The 21,384-nt window shown below is 36.9% G+C and overlaps 1 protein-coding gene across 3 annotated transcripts in view; it reads left to right on the plus strand.

Annotated features, from left to right (window-relative positions):
• Nucleotides 1-21,384, plus strand: part of LOC139981488 (receptor-type tyrosine-protein phosphatase delta-like) — a 234,767-nt gene that overhangs the window by 146,012 nt on the left and 67,371 nt on the right. For all 3 annotated transcript variants that reach the window (XM_071993903.1, XM_071993912.1, XM_071993923.1), the window contains exon 3: nucleotides 11,151-11,435. In XM_071993903.1, coding sequence (XP_071850004.1) covers nucleotides 11,151-11,435 — 285 coding nt within the window. The remainder of the gene's footprint in view (nucleotides 1-11,150; nucleotides 11,436-21,384) is intronic.

Here is a 21,384-nt window from a genome sequence, read left to right on the forward strand (position 1 = left end):
ATATATGTTTTGTAGTTTGGTACGGTATAAGCAGGTCACTAGGTTTAAGGTTATAAATGTAAATTTCATCTTTGGATTTCAATCCATTGATTGATTCAAATTAAGCATGGACACAAACAATAGGTCGTATATAGCTCATATGTATGTCAGTGTTTGGTATGACAGGTTTTTACATTTTGTCATCATATTTCTGGAATCTGACAATTGTTATTGAATATTATCAGTCACTGCCTTCATGAATGCAGCAGATCCTAGTATTTATTGTATTCCTCTTTTCGAGTACTTTCATGGCCGATGTCCTGCATTATGGAGGAGGCCTATATATATACTGTGCATTGGTCTTAGACTGTGCTTTGATGTAGCAGCCATAATGATATACTGGAAGTGAAAAAAATGTTTTGATACTGTATGTTTATGACTGATCAACATTCCATTAGTAAGGACTACACACAAAGCTTTTACATCCCCAAATTTAATAAGGTCTCTTCCTTAAAACCACAAAATTTATGCTAAAGTTAGAAAGATATTGACCCTAGGGTGAAGTGAGAAATTTATTCCAGGGAGCAGCCCTGCAGGTAACCATAATCTACACCAATGGTTCATTTCCTGTTCGTCTTGAGCTCGCTAAGTCCAATGTCTGTCAGTAACTATATTTGTCATGATTACTATTTTATTTGCGTGAAAAATAAAATATCATTTTCCGAAAAAATCTAGGTTGTAGATGATTGCACTGCTAGGGAAAAGATTTATGTCACAAGAGAGATTACATTTCAAACTGTAAAGGAGATTTTTTTTTTATTATTTTATATATATCTCTAATCTGATGACTAAGCAGGGTAGGGTAGAAAATAGTCAATATATTATTTAAATCATTGCTTAAAATTGGTCTGAAATTTGATTCTTATGAATGTTATCTTGAGTTTCCAGCTATGTCTTAGATGGTGATTTAACTCTTTGAGTGGTTTTCAGGATTGGCGTTTTCTAGTTTGCCCCAGATTCACAGTTGGAAAGAATAAGGAATGTAATCACTTTGATTGTGTAGAGTAGTATAGTGTTCGGTGACCAGGTTTGGTTGACTTTTTTATGCCATATATGGGAGTAGTGCATAGAAGAGGGGAGACAGGTAAGAACTGATGCCTGTAAATAACCAGGCTTGCCAGCTTTGTGATTCCTCGCCGAATTTATATGCGATGAAGATGACGTGTGTGCTGGGTGTATGTGTGTGCCTTGGCTCGTAGAAATGGTAACTCGTAAAGAACAGTGACTTGTTAAGACGGTAACTACTAAAAAGTAAATGATGGATTAATTATATGTTATAAATACACTAAAATGTAAATCTATCCACCTTGGTGAAGTTAAGAAGCATGATGTTTGCCGTGAAGGTGAAAGTTCATTGGAGGTCAGCAGAGATTGGAGCGCAAAATCTTAAAAATATGTAAACTCCAAACTGAACGGTGGGGGGGGAGGGGGAGGGGGATGACCATGATGGGTCTAGACATTGTAGCCAGAGAGTGCGTAACTTAGGTGGATATAGGTTAGCCTGTCTCCTGTAAATATACACAGTATCCAAACCCAGAAAGGTTTAGGATTTCAGCATGTTGTCAGAGCATGTAGCCATGTTTTGAATCTCTGGAAAAGTCTGAAAGTCTGAAATATCCAAGTAGATCCTGTTCGTTCCCTTGCATTTTTCTAACACCACAGAGAGTTGTTTGGAAAGTAGGAAAGGAGATTTTTCGCACGTTTTCTGAGATTTTGAGAGCATGTTTTACCTCACGGGCTTTCTTTTGTAATATGATGACCTCTTTTGATGTTGGTCTCTGTTTTGTCAGATATCTGCCATGCTCTCAGATTGCCAATTTGGCATTTTCCTGATCCAAGTTCAGTAGCATAGAAAAAATAGTGCTGGAAGGGGAAGGTATTTATTTTTGTTGACCTAGAAAAGAAAGTGAGGCAAAAACAAGGTGAAGTTTTGTGGATCATCTGGGCATTACAAATGAATTTATCAGGGTGAGAATATTTATACTCATCTATCAGTATCAGAAAAGGAAATGGGAAGGTTGGAGGGTTTTTACGGTTTGATTAGTCTCTCTGGGAGATGGAATTCTTTCTACCGAGGAAGAGATGTATCACAAATTGAACCTTCTGGGTGAGGGAGTAAGGAAGGAAATAATTTAAGGTAACCGTGGTAGTATGGTATTGCATTGTGGTCCAATAGAATTCATAATGAATGCAAAAAAAATGCTTCCCCCCCCAAAAAAAAATAGAGAATTGAGTCAATCTTTGGTGCTGGAAAATGTTGTTGTATAAGGGAAAGTAACAGAGATTTTTTTTTGGCAAATTGGGACTGATGAGAAGAATAAGTTTTCCTCTAACTGTGTAGTTCCAGATTTTCTTTATTCAGATATAGATTAATACTTTGGGAAAGTTACAAAGGTTTACCTAGTGAGACCATATACATAGTAAGGACTAGAATCAAGGTATTATTATGTATTCTGCACATATTAGAAGCCATACCAAATGTTTACAGTGGCAATATTCACCATTGCACTGGGTGTATTGAACGGCATCTAACATCGACTTGCATAATATGTTACCATTGCAATTGCTCTGTTCATCTCCAAACATAGAAATAGTTTATATCATTTTCATGTGGTAATCCTTAGCCTTTCTGAATAAGTCTGTTTGCTATTTTCATAATTCTTTGTTGTTGTGGAATTTCACACATTGCTGGCAGAATCAAAGAAAATAAAAAATGGTTGGTGAGACTCTCTCATGGTGATTAATATTAAAAGCCGTAGCTAATCAAGAATTACCTTACCGTGGTAAAAGGCTTTTATTGACAGTGAATTTATCATGCTGAGGTTTCTCACCTACCAGGCTCATATGGATGTGGTACCATGTAGTGGATACAATGACAGCTTAATGCATTTAATTAAAAGTCATGAGGAGTAGTTTTAAAGATTAACCTAAAACCATCAATCAAACTGGTGGACCATACTTGAGTCATTCAGTGTAGTAAATAGACATATAATATGCAAATTCAAGTAGACAAAGTAGGTCTATCTATAGTGAAAACTAACAATTCATTAGTTGGCTGTATCTCAGTTTTGTAATTAATTGTAATTAAATCTGGCACGTCAGCATGTTAAAATCATGGAAGCAATGTGTTAGGCACCAAACTTACAAAATTCTGGCCTCTTTCTCAAATTCAAAGAAAACGGGAAAAAATTGAAAGGTGTAATTAGCGGATAAATTATTATGCAAATTGCTGGCAATAAACAGTTTTAGCTACAGTATATGCAGATAAGACTGGACTTATGTATGCACATCTGTTGTAAAAGTCGTATAAACTTAGGCTAAACTGTTGTGTCTGATAAGATAAATCTAGCAAGAGTAATAACTGACATTATGACAGGTTCAAGTGCCAAATAGTCATAAAGATTGTGTGCCACAGGTTTAAATTTACATCCATGGGAGATTATTTGCGTATTGACTGATCTCTCCAAAAATTTGAACAAGAATTAAAGAACCTGCCAACATCAGCAAAAAACATGTTTTGTTCAAAAATGTAAAATTTGAGTAAGGAAACCCATAGTTTCCACTATCAGATGTGGTTATTAGTTGATCATGGGATGTTGACATTACTGTGTGTTTCAAGTCCCTTTATATTAAAACTGCATGTGCAGAATTTTTAAACAACATGTGTGGTAATGTATAATTCAGACTACATGTACTTTGACCAATCTGTGGGGGTATGCAAACAAACTTTTCATCAGTTTCCCTGAAAAATCAAGCTGTATGTACAGTATGTGAACAAACATTCATTTTCCATTTCTTAACTACAGTATGGAAAATAGACTATATATATATAGTATGTTACTGTACATGGGTATGCATTAACCGGAGGAGGGAGTGAATGTCATGTCAGAGTACAAACTCTTGAAGCTATGTCAGCTTCTGGTTATCAACAATAGCTGCAGGCAGATTTGGAAAGTTCCAAATAATCCCAAGTACACTCTATGAGGTCTCAATTACCTAAATAATGCACTAAAACCCTCTTCTAGAGAGATACAGGAATTTTAAGCAACCAGACAAATCTCACTTGTTCCATTGTAGTAGCAGTTGCCTTCAGGCTGTGCTTTTGGATTTTAGTTGGACATTGGTTTATATAACTGATTGTAGAAAACTATGGACTTTATTGAGTGGGTTATCAGTTACCTTGTTGTGCAATCAGATAAAATCAATTCACCTCTTTTTTAGTCCTTTCATCAGTGTCTGTTGAGTGGAATCTTTTCTTGTTTAAACTTATCCCCATTTTCGATAAAAGGTTATCGGTCGTCTCTCTAAGTTTTTGGTCAATGGTTCCTCCTGCTATCGTTTATTCTACTGTTTTCCTCCTTAAGTGGGACCACTTTTCATGGAGAGCAACAGTGAATAGGAAGTATAAGTCCATCTGAAATGGAAGACTCCTTAGAAAAAACAAACTCAACAACCACAATCATCTTTACCCGTTTATATGTAGCTGTCGGGATACGCAAATCCCAAAGCAACTGTTAGAAAAAACTTGCTTCATTTTGAGACAGTTTTGATGTTCTCATATATGCATATTGGAGACTTGATCAAGTCTAAAGATGACATTACAGAGCCCCCACCCACCCCCCATGTGTGCTGTTTATTAGTTAAATGGTATACCGGTACAGTACTGTGTTTGATAGAGGTGGTCAATGTGAATTTCTGTGATATTGTATAGAAGTTTATGTCAGTGTTAACGAAGGTTCAAAGTCTGTTCAGATCGTGAGCACTGTGTTTACAGATGACATCTCATTCATGAGCGTTCTTTACTGTAACATTGTTCTGTATTGTAGTGGTAAGAACAGAGCAATGTAAATTCATTGAGCCTGTTTGTATCTTTCAAACTGTCCAGTCATGACAATCCGAGTGATATCTGGCATGTTTTCATATATGGTGAAGTACATTCTCTGTTGAAACATGGAACGTTTACCGAATTCATGAGTAAATTGAGACAATGCAAGGGTATGTAAAATATAAATAAAATATGTTTTAGGGGAGGGGGGGGGGGAATGTTGAGAGATACAAAGAACACAGACCATCTTGCAGATTTATGAACTTCTGTTGACTAAAACTTCTCAATACTCAACTTCTTACTCACACAAAACAGTTAGGAAAGTCACCTTTCAAAGATCCTTTCTAGTTACTCTTGGTAGGATAGAAGGAGGAGGAGGGGGGAGGGGTAGGGTGAGGGTCATAGTCAACGATAGTCGGGGAAGTCGCCTTTCAAAGGCCTTTCTAGTTACTCTTGGTAGGAGAGTAGAAGGAGAAAGGGGGTGGGTGCGTGTCATCTGAAGACAATTGCAGAAGTCACTTTTCAAAGGGTCCTTTCTAGTCACCCTTGATAGGAGAGGAGGATATTTCTAGAGGGTAATGTACTAGGTAAATTGTATTTCCTGCAGTTCCATCTGTTTACAGTTTTCATACACAGTGAGCCTGTATGTTCTATTGAATGCAAATCAGTTGATCGGTCAAGAATTTTCCAGCGATTTTCTGCTTTCAAAAGTTTCAAAAGTTAAACAGAGCTCTAATAGAACTTTTGCAAACTAAGAGAAAACCAACTGATTCTAAACAAAACCCACTTGCATAAATTTCTTACTTAAACTTAGTATCCAATTATGATTGAATATTAAACAACCATTTAAGTAACAAATAAGACCAAGTTTCTTTAAATCGTATCCGTCGAATACCCACCAATACTGCGCAACGATGATATATAGGCCTGTGAAAAGACGCACTCAGTGTTGGAACATTTCACGAACGGAAACGATATTCAATCTTTTATGTGACTAAGGTGTTGACTAACTTTTGAGGTTTTCATTGAAATTGATAAATCCCCACGGGGATAGTATGTACTTCAAGGTGGTAATCCATTCAGCTAAGACAGCGTTATTCCCGGCTCGCTCAACTCCTCGGCTTTTACCATACGGTGGCTCCAATTATCCTCATGCAAGTTCAAAGCTGCTGCGATTACACCAGTTTTTTCACCAGGTGTGAAGTGCACACAGGGGACCCTGAACAGGTAGTGTCAGAATATCGTCTTAGCACCTTCCATTAGTTTCTGCTCCATTTGCAGTTGTTCTAGGTTTATATACCATTTATACATACACCATATGAGTTGTTTGTTTGATCGGGATCAGTCTGATCTGCTTCTCCCTCTCCCTGTTTCTCAAGGTTTCCAGGTACCAGGCTGGGAAAAGATGAAAAGATTATATATATGTGTCTGTATAGAGTCGACTATCTAGGCAAAGTAAAGATTCCCCAACATCTGGCATCAACTAGAGTAAGGCGACCAAGGGCAATAAGCAAGGTCGTTAGCTGATGTATCTTGCTGATTGAAGAAGAGGGTCTTGGATACTGCTTGTAATGTTGACAAGGGGGAGTATCAGAAAAAGTTCCATGCAGCAGCAACTTGCTGATGTAGCTTTTGGGAGCTCCGACCTTGAACAGAAAAGAACAAAAAGATCTTCAAACGGGTTTCCTTTTGTCCCACTATTCCTTGCCCTTATTCCTTATTGGCTCTGCAAGCTTTTTCTTTTGTCATAATCGTACAATTTTTAAAAACTTTTAAATTCTGTAGGCTTCACGATAAATCATGCAATCAGGACAGGGAATTCTACGCGGGTTGGAAACAGTCAGTGCATGTCTGTTAAATACTGGAAAGTCTGTGTGAGGACGAAGACAATTGACTACATAGCTTCATCTTTGTATCAACCTAGGGTATTTATCTGGCATCAATGTAAGCCCAGACAAAATTGATAGCTCCTCAATGGTTACTGATCATATATTCTTATTTCATCATGTTTTAGCCAAACCATTTCTCTACTTTTTGTTTCAAAGTATTCGACCCTTATTACTTAAAGGGTACAGTAGTATCAAGTAGACATATGAAGCTTGTTTAAAATATTTGATTCATTTCCGTCCTGGTGAGATCTGAAGAATGTGCTTGTGATATCATAACTCTGATTCAACAAGCTGATATATATATATATATATATATATATATATATATATATATATATATTAATATTTATTTTTGGTACGGCAAATGTGTAGACCTACATGTCAAAAAGAAGAACGGAAAAAAAAATGGAGGCAAAGTCAATTACGCACTGGTAATCCCAATATTTTATAGGTCTTGTCATATTGAGGTCCTCCTGTATTGGAAGATTCCCCCAATGTTACTGAAGTATCTCTGTATGAGTTTGTTTATCCAAGAAGGGGTTGAGTTACATCTGCCAGGTTGAAAGTGCAAACAAGACCTAATAGGCATCCCAATTGACGGTATTGCATGAGGGACATGAATTAGTGTTGTTTTTCCAAAATCAATACACTGCAATCTCCATAAATTCAGATTGGGGGTATGGGGGAGGGGCTGATGAGAGGAAGGGAGATTGATGAACGGGTAGTGGCGGCAGACAGATCGATAAAGACAGAGGGATCTAGACAGATGGATCTAGACAGAGGTAGCTAGACAGACAGACAGATGTAGACATAGATTTAGACAGACAGACAGATCCAAATAGTCAGATCGATAAAGACAGATGGTATAGACATGGATCTAGACAGATGGAGCTAGACAGATAGAGCTAGGCAGACGGACAGATGTAGACATAGATCTAGACAGACAGACAGATCCAAATAGTCAGATCGATAAAGACAGATGGTATAGACATGGATCTAGACAGATGGAGCTAGACAGATAGAGCTAGGCAGACGGACAGATGTAGACATAGATCTAGACAGACAGACAGATCCAAATAGTCAGATCGATAAAGACAGATGGTATAGACATGGATCTAGACAGATGGAGCTAGACAGATAGAGCTAGGCAGACGGACAGATGTAGACATAGATCTAGACAGACAGACAGATCCAAATAGTCAGATCGATAAAGACAGATGGTATAGACATGGATCTAGACAGATGGAGCTAGACAGATGGAGCTAGACAGATAGAGCTAGGCAGACGGATAGAAAAAAGAATACAAAACAGGTAGAAAAGAAGGAGGCAACCACAAACAGAACACAGTCTTCTCTCAGAATCACTCAGGATACAATGAAGGCAGAATCTGTGTGGGTTGGAGAATGACATCAATTTCTTTAATCCTTTTCGATGTCAACAGTACTCATTATCGAAAGTGTTTCTGTCCATGCATGCATGGTCAATCAGTTTGTTGGCATATTTAGTGCCGGTACACTATTAACCTTTGCCCTGCATTCCCTTTCTCTTTTATGTATTTGTTCCACTCCAGCTTGCTTCAAGCAAACATGAATCCTGTTTATAATCACATTACACGTAATGTATTGTAGTGGATGCTAACCAATTCACCCCTGGCTTCAAAAGATAATAGACTGCATGCAGACAAGTCATATACTGTATACCAAAGCACACAGGCAATGCGTGGTAGGAATTAGACGAGGTTTCTGTGGTAACCGACAGTGCGTGGAAGCCTCTTACACAATGGATACTTTACCATGCATGACACCAAAATACCATTTCAAAAGCTTTGAAGTGTCTTAAATATTTTGTCTACTGGTGGCTTTGATAATACCTCGCCTTTAATAGGGCTAAGTCCTGCTGTGTTGGTTTGTGTCTGCAAATTACATTGGAATAGCTGACCTTACATTGTTGTCACATGTAAGAACTGCTACTACTAACAGGCCATGAAACCACTGTACTATTGTATACTAAGGGAATATGTCTGTGATTTAATGAAATACCATTTGAAGCAAATTTCCGTTATTCTTTCCATTAATTTGTTGGTTTTCAGTAAAAATATATTTTAGAGAAAGAAAACGATTCTAAGTATAGTCCTAAAGAACAAATTTTGGAAGAAAATTCATGGACAGTGAGGTTGTTATTCAGGAAAGCACTTCTGAGTTCTTTGTTTGCTTTCTGCATTTTCTGTAGCAGGAATATTATCAAACTAATGGGTAACAACCAATGACCCCCCCATCATCACACACAGACACAGGTTAACTCTCTCAGTTGAAGGAGGGGATGGAGCAGTGGCGGAGCTAGGGGTATTGGTCAGGGGGGGGGGCGAGAATGGTCTGTAAGGGCACTTTTGACACTATCTAAGCGGAGCGCCACCACAGGTTGGCGCGGAGCGTACAGAATTTTTTTGAGTAAAGATACTCCCTAGATCGCCGGAAATGACCCTTTCCGGGTCTGCTAATTTGATAAAAAAAAAATTACCATAAAGACTGCCGTTAGAGCATTTTGTCAGAAAATTACACCAACAAAATGTGACAAATGTCAATAGGTAGATAAGAGCGCAATAAAAAAGTCAATAATTGCGAATAAGTAAAAAGTGGTAAAAAACTGAAAAGGGCGCCAGCAGTCCATTTGAGTCCGTCAGGCCGCCCCCCCCCCTGACTGTATGGACGCTCCGCCACTGGGATGGAGATTTGGGAATATTTGTCCCTCAACTCCCTCACCTGTCTGTGCTCTACTATCGCACTTTCTCATCTACCTTATACACAAGTTGGTAACATTTTCTCAGTACTACCCATTGGTGGTGAATGTTGTGTGTGGTTTAATGTAGGTAATGTTAGAGACATCTGGCAGTGCATGGTGAAAGTACATGATGGGTGTTTCTCTTTTGTCAATTTTTGTTTTTTAAATTTGTACTTTCTTGGGGCTGTTGTAGAGAAGGAGAAAATGGATAATCTAAGTATACCCATAAAGGTACAAAGTGAAAAAAAAAGGAAAAAGAAAAAACAAAGATGCAATGTTTCCAAATGATAATAATTGATAAAAAAATTGATGTAGGGTCAAAGAATTTCTCCATATGGAAACACAACACATACAAAATGAGAAGTTTTTCTTACCATGTCGAAAGGAAGGACACGATGTGTTTGTGGAGCGATTCCATCTATGAAGTTTGTATATATTCATCCCATATTTAATACTGAGTGTGTGTATGAATCTGGCAATGCAGATTTCACCTGATAGTTTTGAAAAATTCATGTTTATCTAACTAGATATGGTCTGTCACCAGGACACCAAGAAAACGATACCACCGTTGAATGTGTTAGTGTCAGAGAAAATGCCTCAGAATATAGTATTACTAATAATGGACGCCCCCTTATGCAAACAACAGCATCTTCTCTAAAACCAGTCACAGTTTTTTTTCTTTTTTTTTTTCAATGTAACACAAACTGCAACAGATTGATTTTTAATCGAAAAAATAAAAAGAGACAGAGAGCGAGAGAGATAGTGAGAGGTGGAGAAAGAGAGAGAGAGAGAAGAAATAGAAAAAGTAAATTTAGAGAAATATGAAGTGGGAAAAAAATACAAGAAACCAGAGCAGCTGTTTGTCAGATTGAAAAGCCTGGAGGGCTCGGAAAGGAAGACAGAATCCGAAAAGGAAAAGGCGGGTTCAGTGCCCAACGAGATTGTTTAATCCTCAACGGATCTGTTGGATGGGAAAATGGTCACGTTCGTCAAGTACAGTATCTGCATTTGCCGAGTGGAAGAAAAATGGATTTCACAGAGAGATTCTTCCAAAATATGATTTAAAACTTGAAAGTTTTTGTTGTTGTTGTTGAAATTACAACATAGGGTCTTGCATAAAGTGTTTGACCAGGTGCAAATTGAAGTACAGTATGAAGATGATCCTTGGAGAATACAGTGTCGCTGCTCTCCGATGTCTTTACATTTTATGAACCAGCTACTGGACTATTCATTAAAATAAAGATAAGACTAAAGTCGATGATATACAATATTTGTAAACATTTCTGCACGGTCTTATTTTTAACTGAGGGCCCAAAATATTTTAAGATATATCTAATAGATTGCCAGACTTACAGGAATCCATCAATTTTCTGTAAAACGAGTGAAAAATTGAAACACATGTCAAGGAGTTCATCTTATTATTATTATTTTTTTAAAAATTATTTTCATCTTTAATGAGGGTAGTCCTGCTCAGTACAGAAGCACTGCTTTCCAGAGAAGCCCTCAATATCTTAATGTTTGCAAATGTTATGTATTTACATAGCAGCAAGTTCATTGGAGTGGTTAATGTTACTGAAACACAACCAATAAATATTTTTCATATCTGTCTCATTTCGCAGCTCCTCCCATATTTACAAACCCCCTAGTAGACCAACGAGGTGTAGAGCATGGAATCGCAGCATTTGTCTGCAGTGCAACCGGAGTGTTACCGCTGCACTTCAACTGGCAGAAGGACGGAAAACGAGCAAAGGGAAGCAGGATTACCCAAGAAGACATCGAAAATGGGTCGGTTTTACGGATCGACCTCCTCAGAACACCTCGTGACCAGGGGATGTACACTTGTGTGGTAACCGATGGTAACTCAGAAGAGGCAAGAACTGAGGCACAACTCACAGTTTATGAAGGTAAATATTATATTACAGCGATATAATCTAACATGATTCATGTAACTATGAAATGCCAGTCCAAAAAAAAACATTTTACTGTGAGAGTTGATGGTAAACAGACATTGCTGAGTTTATGTGTTTACTTACTTACCTGTCTCCTCAAAACTCACACACACCCTCAGTCTAGCTGTGCTCGCATGGCAACAGATTTATAGAGAAATTATATGAGTGGACATCCCATCCCATCACTGTTCCCTTTACCCTTCCTTCCCTACCCATGTGAAGAAAAAACATGATATTAAATTTGGAAGGATATTCTGCCACTCTTAAAGTATGATTTTAGTTAGTCAGGAAAAGTAGTAAAACATTGAATAGAATTTGAGTACACCAGAGTACAAATTTCACTTGTCTTTTGGTGAATGTGAGTATCATTAGTTTGTTAATACATTCACATCAGTGACGTTTGTAAGTTGATTGGCGTACTGCCAAAGTCCTCTGATTGTAGTGTGATTTTGTGGCCAGTAAAAACCTTAGCAATAAATCAATCAAGGAGCATATTTTAACCCCCTGAATCTGTTATTGTTAATGACTAGCAACCTTTTATTGTCTCCAACCCCATGGTATTCCTTTATCACTTTTCTGTGATCATCATCTTGTACACCAAAACTTGGCCGGGCTTACGAATTATCGAATAAAACCTCTCGACAACTTCAAACGACATCCACTTTAAGATACAAAGCAGCAGCGACCGATTGCCTAGCTTTTGGGTATGATTAAAATCTGTCCTTGGCACCAGAGTAAAATAGCCCACATTGCAAGAGCGGTTTGTTGATAATTTTTAAATTAATTTTTCCCCCCTTCCTTGCTTCTGCTATCTTCTTCTCCTTTGTTACGGATTTATTTTTCGGTATTTTGCTTGATGATTTATCTGCCATTTTGCCCGGAGCCGCTTAGAGATCCATGGATAGTGCAGAAAAGTCAATTAGTGTCCAGGCCGTGAGTCAGATGTTGTGTTTGTTTCTTATTTAGTACGATAGGATTAGCTAGAACGATGAGACGCTTTTAAAAGTGCTCACTTTTTCTTATGAAGTGTAAAAAAAGAACCTGGAGAGAAAATAGTGAAGTAAGAAGGTAAAAGAGACTTTGAAAGCCCAGAAAACTCCCCCGAAGCAAGTTTAGGCTCCAGTCATCCAAGCTTCCTCAGTGAATGGACTTTAGAAATTATATGACAACACCGATTCAATTTTTTTTTTTATTATTTAGGGGACAATTCACAGATAAGAATTTTGTCGTCGAGACTTGGATTGGTCGTAGATTTTTGCAAAAGTTATTTTCTTGAAAGCTGTGTGGTAGTTGTTCATTGATAAAACTATGACTATCAACGATCCTACTCATGTCATAATCGTCACCCTTCTCTTCTCTTCGGGTAAATGTCCCTCTCATATGTGGTCCCATCTTGTCTGTCTGTGTGGCAGCAAGTTGGAGCTTCTGGATTTTAGAGACATGGCTCCCCCCCCCCAACTTCATCATATCTCTGTGTTTCTTGAATATCGATAAATGACTGAGTCATCACTATCAAATGAAATTTGGGAGAGACTCTTGGGAAAACAATTAAATGTTTATCAATAGCAATAGAAAGGAAGTCTCTTTTTTATTTTATACATTTCTCCCCAAAAAAATGTCAACACTGCGGGATATATTGAGAGTATTCATGGTCTCTCACATCACCACTTTGACAAAATTGTTTATTCTTTGGGCAGCTGTTCATATTTATTTGTAACATCCTCTTTTCAATTTAGCAAAGAAAGTAGTTCGTGCAAGCAAAGCGAGGAGAGGAGGAATCAAGAGAAAAAGAACAGTTTTTTATACGTCGAGGAAGCGCCATCGAGTTTGTTGTTCTCGGCGTCACTGTCCATGCTGTTGAAATTCAGATTGATACAAAACCATGTTACCCTAAAAGGGGTTTTTGTCCTGTCGTTAGTAACTCGTTCCCCTTTTTCTTTCCCATCTCTTTCTCTCCTTTTTTTATTTTTTTTTATCACTCGAGCGACACTTCTCATTATTCAAGTTCGATTCTTTCCGACTCGGAATATGGGACAGAACAAATTAAAAGCGAAGAGGGAAATCGCGTTTAAGCTGGGGGAAAGATGTGCTAGGTATCAGTGGCGCGTGAAAATTAGGTTAGGATGAGATAAGCGTTATTGAGGATGAAACATAAGATGGGTGGTATTTTGTTTATTGACAGCTCACCGAAGAGATTTACCCTTTCTTTCCCCAACCCTTTCTTCTTTGTAGGCTTTGTTTCATTTTCTAGGATAATTTCATACGATCCACTTTGAATTAGGACTGTGGGTCTGATTTGTCGCCTCCATCTGTCATGTTATCACGTCTAGTTTCGGTTACATCAAGATTCGATTACAATGCGAAATCTTTCTCTTTTCGTCATTAATCAGCATTATGCATTTGATTTCTGGTTAGTAGTTTACAATTTTTACGATATAAGCAACCATCATTGTTCAAAATATGATTGCATTTTATCGATGCATTCAATTACCCATTTTGTACAAAGAATTATTTTGGAATTGGACGGTTGCATAAATTGCTCATTTATGACAGAATTGTCGTCCAGACACACCTGTACCGTATATATACAGTATAAACATATGCCAGCCCAAATGAACACTGGTTGAAAATACCAGTTAATCAGTATAAATTGAAATGAAAATTAGCAACTTGAGCCATCGAACTGAATTGTCTTGGGGGATAATTTATGTCTCGGAAAAGGCCTCAGATTCCATAAATGGCAGTTTTAATGGGTACGGACAGACAATAGTTGTCAAAACTCCAACCATGTTGTAAAACTCAACATTGAACAGAAAGAAGCAATTATATATATATATTTGTTGATTGAAAAAAGTGGCTGGTTTGGAAAGAAGTGGAGATACGTGTTGACCCCACAAGTGGTGTCGAAAAGGGGGCTCTGAGCTGAAATGTTACCAACCTGTAGACTCCTGCAGTCAGAGTGAAAAGTTGTGCAATGTCACGGTAGAGCGGAAACAGGTCAAATTGTTGCCGCTATTAATTATAAAACGTGATGTGGTAACAATTTTTTTAGGTGTTTGTGTTTTGCTACTTTTTTGTCGCACAGGCTCTAGATCAGATCTCGATTGGAACTGGAGCGTCAACTAATAGGAAAGAGTTGGTCTTTGCACGAAATTAACCTTATGATTAACACTAATTTAAAGTGAAAAGGTTACCAATTTAAGATAGTTGCTATTATTGAATGGAATCCAATTGTTTACCTGAGCTAATTAAATTAACACAATGAAAAATCCTAGTTTGGCTCTCTTTGTTCCGTCAATCACAGTTTATTGAGAGATTTTAAACACTCGTTATGGTTTGATACTGTTGTGAAAATTTGCAACTGGATTGCGAGCGACTGCTTTAACAAGATACAGTCATTACACTGAAAGACAGTGACGTCTCACGGGGACAGCTGTCTAATTTCAAACCTGGACGCATAGTTTATATTTAGCCCTTTAATGTCCTGTGTCTTAATGTTAGGTATATCCAAAGGAAAAAAGTTATGACTAGATACCTCTAATTTTATTGGGGAAACTTTTCAACCAAGAGTCAAGGTTATAAATCATCTTTGGTATGCTTACACCTTTTCTGGGGAACCTCATACAAGGTTCTAAAACAGGACATTTATACCTTCGTTATTTAGAACTTGCAAAGATAAATGATAAAAACTCTTCAGCCATAGGCCCGTTTATTTGGAAATTAATGTCTAATTTTTGATTTACAATTAATAGCTAATAGGTATGATCAGAGAAGGAAAGTATGATAACTATGTTAAGGCAAATTATTCAGATTGATTGTTACGTTATGATATTGCAACATTTTATTCGTAATTACGGAAGTTTGTTCACCAAATAAGTTTTTATTTGATTGAAGGTGTATACGACCCCTAGGGAGTTTTTATACCATCTGCAAACCATTAATGAGTTCTACTTTGATATATGTCTTCAGGTGACATAGACTGTTTGCAATCTGGATAATTGAGGAATTTCAATATTAGTGTATTTATAAATTAATACTAATGACGGATTTTGTAATCTATGATTCATACCGTAGGTAACCAAGATGATCGTATTACTATGTTTAATTAGAAAGTGCGGTGAAAACAAATCTAAAAGAAAATTAGCAAGCAAGTTTAAAATCAATACTTCAGCAGCTTAAAACGGAATTGATAAAGTAACCAAATCCAAAATGCCATTTCAAAAGGGATTCATGGAAATCAGTAGGCCTTAAAAAAAAGTCTCTTTGACAGGGTTTTGAGTGGTTTCATTAGCAATATGGAATGTATGTGTTAAGGGTGCTGCATACCAATACTGCAGACATCCCTGCCTCTCTTGTACATTGATCAGCAAACTTGTTTATCAAGCAAAAATGTTTTGGAGAGGAGGTTTGAAGAGAAAACCAAAGAGAAGAGAAGAAACCTTGTCTGTTTTCTCATGATCGATTGAAACTTAATCTCGTAACAAGATCGAAACATCGATCAGTTTGATGTTGTGTTAACTGTTGAGGGTCTGAAACACTACTAGCCCGAGAGGTCATTGACACATTTCTGTACTTTGAGACTCGAAAACTGGTAGAAACATAACACTGTTATTTGTCAGGTGATAGAGCAATTCCATTAGGAGTGTTTGGGTGTGAAGACATAAACAGTTAAAAAGTTTTTTTTTATAGTTTAGTAGGCTCTAAAAGAGAATTCTTTGAAAAATGTAGTCATTGGTATCCTGTTGATGGGAAACATTGGAATGCTTGCAAAAATGTTGATTGGTTTCGATGGCAGTTGCGCTTTGTCCTTTCAAAAGGTTAACAAATAGCTTCACACGCCGGATGTAATTTTCAAACTGAAATCGATGTCTGCCCGACACGTTTTACTTGCTGTGTATTTTCCTTTCCTGAATGATTTTTAATTTTCCGATTTTGTTTTCTATATTGGCTTTTTAAGAGGAAACAGAGGGAAACGAAATGTTTTGTAAATATGTATTTTTTTTTTTTTTCACGTCCGCATCCTTATGTACATACTGGGTGCATGAGACACACTTGACTGCCTCTCCTCTCAATAGTAAAACTCTTTTAATTTTGAGGGTCTTCAGTGGTTTCTAGCAATCATGGCTGATCTTACTGATGCGTCATTGTTTGCTTAACTCTTCACTGCACTGAATCTGGGTGTTTATTCAACTACGTCTGAAACTTACCCAACCATTTATTTTTTGGTTAAAAACAAAAATAGGGACAAATAGAAGAAGATATAAGAAAACATAACAAAAAAGAAAAAAGAGAGAACTAGTCGGCCTTGGAATACTAAGATCTACCTCAACTTCTCTCTAATGTCGTCATCTTGCACTGTTGAACGAGATCTGTACGATCTCCTTTTTCTCTTCCTTTTTGGTCTAGTACTGCGATGGTACGAGAGTAAAGAGAAAAGAAATAAAGAAAAAAAAAAACGCAATTCTGCTCATGGCGTTGCTTCAAAGTTGATTTGCTGAGAGAATCTAACAGGAAACTTAATTTACTTTTGAAGCCCACAGCTTCATAAATTTGATTTTTTGTTTGTTGGAGTTCATAGAAGGTATTTTTTCATGATTGAAATGGCTCATGTTTTTAATGTTCAATACATTTATTATATTATGATCATGAGCAAACACAAAAGGGAAAAGAGAACGAGCTACCCGCTCGCGAGGTTTCCAGCTATGTAGTGTGTCTTAAGTGAACGTTTTGGCATCCAATTTATCACAGAGGTAGGAAATGTTCAAGACGATCTTAATAATTGGGAAAAGATGGAGGGGAAAAATCAGACCAAAAAAAAATAAATTTAGACTGGAATGTAAGAAAAGAGAAGACATCTCAAACTATCACGAAAGAGTTATGTTTGCCTGATAAAATGGAGTCTAAAAAATGGAGTGATTTATAGACTGAATGTTTATACTACGGTATCAAACAAGGGAAAATAGTAGTCTTTTCTCAAAGATGAGCATCTTGAAATTTAGCAAATTTAAATATAGATTCATAACGTCTCGTCTTCATGGCAGTCGTAGCACAGTCTTGGTGGTTGCTGTATACGAGACTGAAATCTGCAACGTGGGGTTTTTCAGATTATACGTATCCTAACCGACATCCTCTGTAGGTGCTATTCCCCCAGATATGGGGAATAATTTATCCGGCATTGTCGCATTGCAAAATGGTATGCAAATAGGGGCAATTGCTACACAAATTGTGTTTTTGTAATTATAGCATGAAAAGTGGGAGAAGTGTGAAAATTTACAATGTAGAGGTATACATTCTTTCTCAATCAATCAATTAATGAATCAATGAATGAATGAATGAATCAATCAATCAATCAGAAAACATTTATATAGCACCAATATCAACAACAGTTGCTTTAGTATGTATTGTAGGTATTTGGGATAAAGTGCAATAATTGCAGAAAATATAGTAATTAAATATATCATTGTTTTGTAAAAATGTTACCCTTAAACCTATGTACCACACTTTATCCCTCATCTGTCTTCTCTCTACCACTACACTTTCTCATCTATAACTTATTTACCCAAAGTTTGATGTTAGGGTTTCCAGGTTTCACCTCTTTCCCTGCTACGTTTGTTTTCTCATCTGTAGACTTCCTCTTCATGTTTAATGTACCACCCCTTCTGAAACGAAAAAGTCTGTCCGGAGGTCTCCTAGAAAACGTCCCAAACTGGGAACTTTTTGAGTAAAACCTCAGCAGCAGGTGGATTCTTGAGGTTTTGGGGCATTGGTTCTTGACTCTTAATATGGCTGGTATTGATGCAGTAAATGTTTACAGTATGTTTGTTGGCGGGCTACTATATGATAACAAGCTCTTTTGAAAGGTTATGTCTGATACCTACAAGATGGATCAAATTATACGGTTAAAACCCTTGAGCATAGAAACATCTGGGTTTATAAACAGACAAGGTTCTCTATTATGCCTAGTTTGTTCACAAGGGTAGGGTTTTGTTAGGTTCATACCTCTCTATTCACAATGGCTGTCATAAAAATACAAATAAAAAAAAAATTGCTGTTTTTATTCAGTTTGAAGAGCTTGTTGCCCAGGGTTCAATACTGTTTACCCTGGGGGTATATTTCCATGTTATCTTTATGAGGTATGATTGGCCTTGGAGAGGTCAAACTGAACAGGGAAAAAATTTAAAAACCTTCCAGACACAAATTTATCCCTAGGTACTCACAATACCAACCAAGGGTGTTTGGTTGCATTCATTCAACAGAAACTCCTTTCCGCAAGATATTACAAATTTCTGGATTTACAATGTTAACTATAAATACAATAGCACTAGAATACAAGAAAGAGGAAAAAGGGTATTTGGGTCCTTAAAGGTTGTATCAGAAATTATTCAGTGGAAGGGATCATGGGGACAGAACGCACCATCTTTGAATACTATTTGAAGAGCAATTTCTATGATTAAAGCTACTTTGAGTTTTATTATTGATCATTGATTATTGGGGTTCTCTAACTTAGACTAATAATCTCGTCCGTTCTGTATTTGTAGTTTTTGTTTGTGTATATATATATATATAATATTTATATTTATTTAATTCATTTAATGGACATGCTGCTGATGTGCTTGGAAAACATTACATCATCAATTAGTTCTGGAAAGCAATTGGAAGCTGACCTACTTTGTCTTACTCTTTAGTTTCCATGGAAACCTGTGGATTTGATTTTGCGTAATTAATAAGATTGGTAATTTGGTCTCAGCTGTGGAGGTTGAATCCATTGTCTCACATACTGCTTGGTAAGAGGGGGGGGGGGGGATAACAGAAAATGCAATCACAATTATCTCTAAGACAGAAGGAGATAACAAAAAAATTAGTAAATAGGTTCTCAAAATATATGTGGCAGTGGTAGCATGATAAAAGTACAGTGAAACTACATAACACTATTGTAACATATACATACCACTGAATTTGAACATAATTTAAGCTCTTAAGGGGGTTTGTCCATTTAAGTAGTGAGTTGATGTTATTTTAAATGTCTTTGGAAATGAAATGGACATTTTCTATGGAACGATTCCAGTGCAAATGAGCTGCGATAGTCAATATGATGATTTGTGCAACTATTTCATTCTTATGTTCTCTTTACATAGTTTATATTGCTTCCCAGTGGTTCACTCTCTTCTCCCATGATCATTGCCCTTATAATAGGACTTTTACTTTTATTGTTAAATGTGCAGGAAATGAGGAACTTTTATCTCCAGTTTAGGAAATATAGTAAGATGAAAGTACTAAAAACTAAGAGAGCTGGCTTTTATAACTTGAGAAAAAATGTAGCTAGTCCTGGAAATGAACTGGGAAGCCCGTAATATATTGAGAGAAGGTGACAACTTTTTAGGCAAAAAGACCCAGGGTGGAAGGGTTACATTTGATGGAAGATATAAGCAGATTGTCCCAGATTGTCTTTTTCTTTTGTTCTTCCTTCATTGTAACCCAGTAATTAAGTCTATTGTCAAATTAGTTTTGTTTTGAATTTACAAAGGAAAAAAAGAATTTGAGGTACAAACCAGGTAGTTGGGTTAGTACTGTATATAACTTATTAAAACGTTGATCCCATTCAAGAATGGTCCATTCAGTAAAGCTATGCAGTTTTACTTCTGGCTGTGAAATATTGTAGGGTGTTATTAGCTGGTACTTAAAGCCTTAAAACTATAAACTATATCACAAGCAATGTCTGCAAAGTACGCTACATACTGTGCATCTGTTTGGAGATGGGTTAGGCCTAGGCCAAGTGATGATCTCTGTACAGTAGGTTATATGTCTGTAAGTGTGGGGGGAGGGGTGGGACAGGCAAATACATTTGTTTTGGAATTAGTCACTGGATGAGGTTTTATTGTCACTTTCAGCATTATTCTCCCCTTCCCCCAACCCCCCCCCCCCACAAGAAATTTATTGGTAAATTCTGTATCTTAATACAACACACGGACTTTACAACGTACCATTTTACAGTTAGAATACGTAATCATGGGATATTGAGCATATAGTTCTGTGGTCAAAGTAGATTCTGTGAAGTGATAAATTATGAAGTTAGTTACTGGACTGATATAACTGTGTGTAATTAACAATCATTTATCACCCACTGATGTATGAATATCTGTCATGATCTTCTGATCAGCTATTAACAGGTGCAAATATAAACTGTTAGACACAGTTAGACAGGTATACAAAGGTCAAGATTATATATTGTAGCACTCTGTTCTCTGTTTTGACAAGGGATGACTGTACCAATATAATTAAGTAGATCTGTTTCTCTTATCTGCATGAGTTCTTGGAAGAGATAACTGTAATTTGTTGAGCAGGAGTTAAAAGTATTTGATCACTTGGTGGTTCGATCTGGAATTGCACCACAGACCACCACAGTCAGTTTGTGGATCTCAACTACTAAAGGTAGAATGAAAATTGGCTGCTTTGGGTTACATTATTTTTAGAGCCATCACCTTAGGGGTGAAATAGCTCCAAGTATTAAACCACAAACCTCCATCATGACATGCTCAGCACATTTGACAAGAATTGCTTCTAAACTAAAGAGAGAAAACATAAAAATAAAAACATGTTTGTCTAGTCTGGTGTTTTGGATATGAGTAATGCCTTTGTTTTATCCAATTAAATAACACAGCTTGGAATTCTAATACATCAACTAACCCCCCCCCCCCCAAAAAAAAAACAAACAAACAACATAACACAAAAGTGACTCCTGCATGGTTACGACTCAGGCCTTTGCATTGTGAATCAATGGATTGTAGAAACAATTATCGCCATTTGTGGCTATAGCCATGTAGGTTAAAAATGGCCACCACTGATAAAGTGTTTACAATTGGATATTCAAACATATCGATATATGCATCAGTGCAGTTTTGCATGC

Source organism: Apostichopus japonicus, chromosome 2 (genome assembly GCF_037975245.1).
Source record: "Apostichopus japonicus isolate 1M-3 chromosome 2, ASM3797524v1, whole genome shotgun sequence".
NCBI lineage: Eukaryota > Metazoa > Echinodermata > Holothuroidea > Aspidochirotida > Stichopodidae > Apostichopus > Apostichopus japonicus.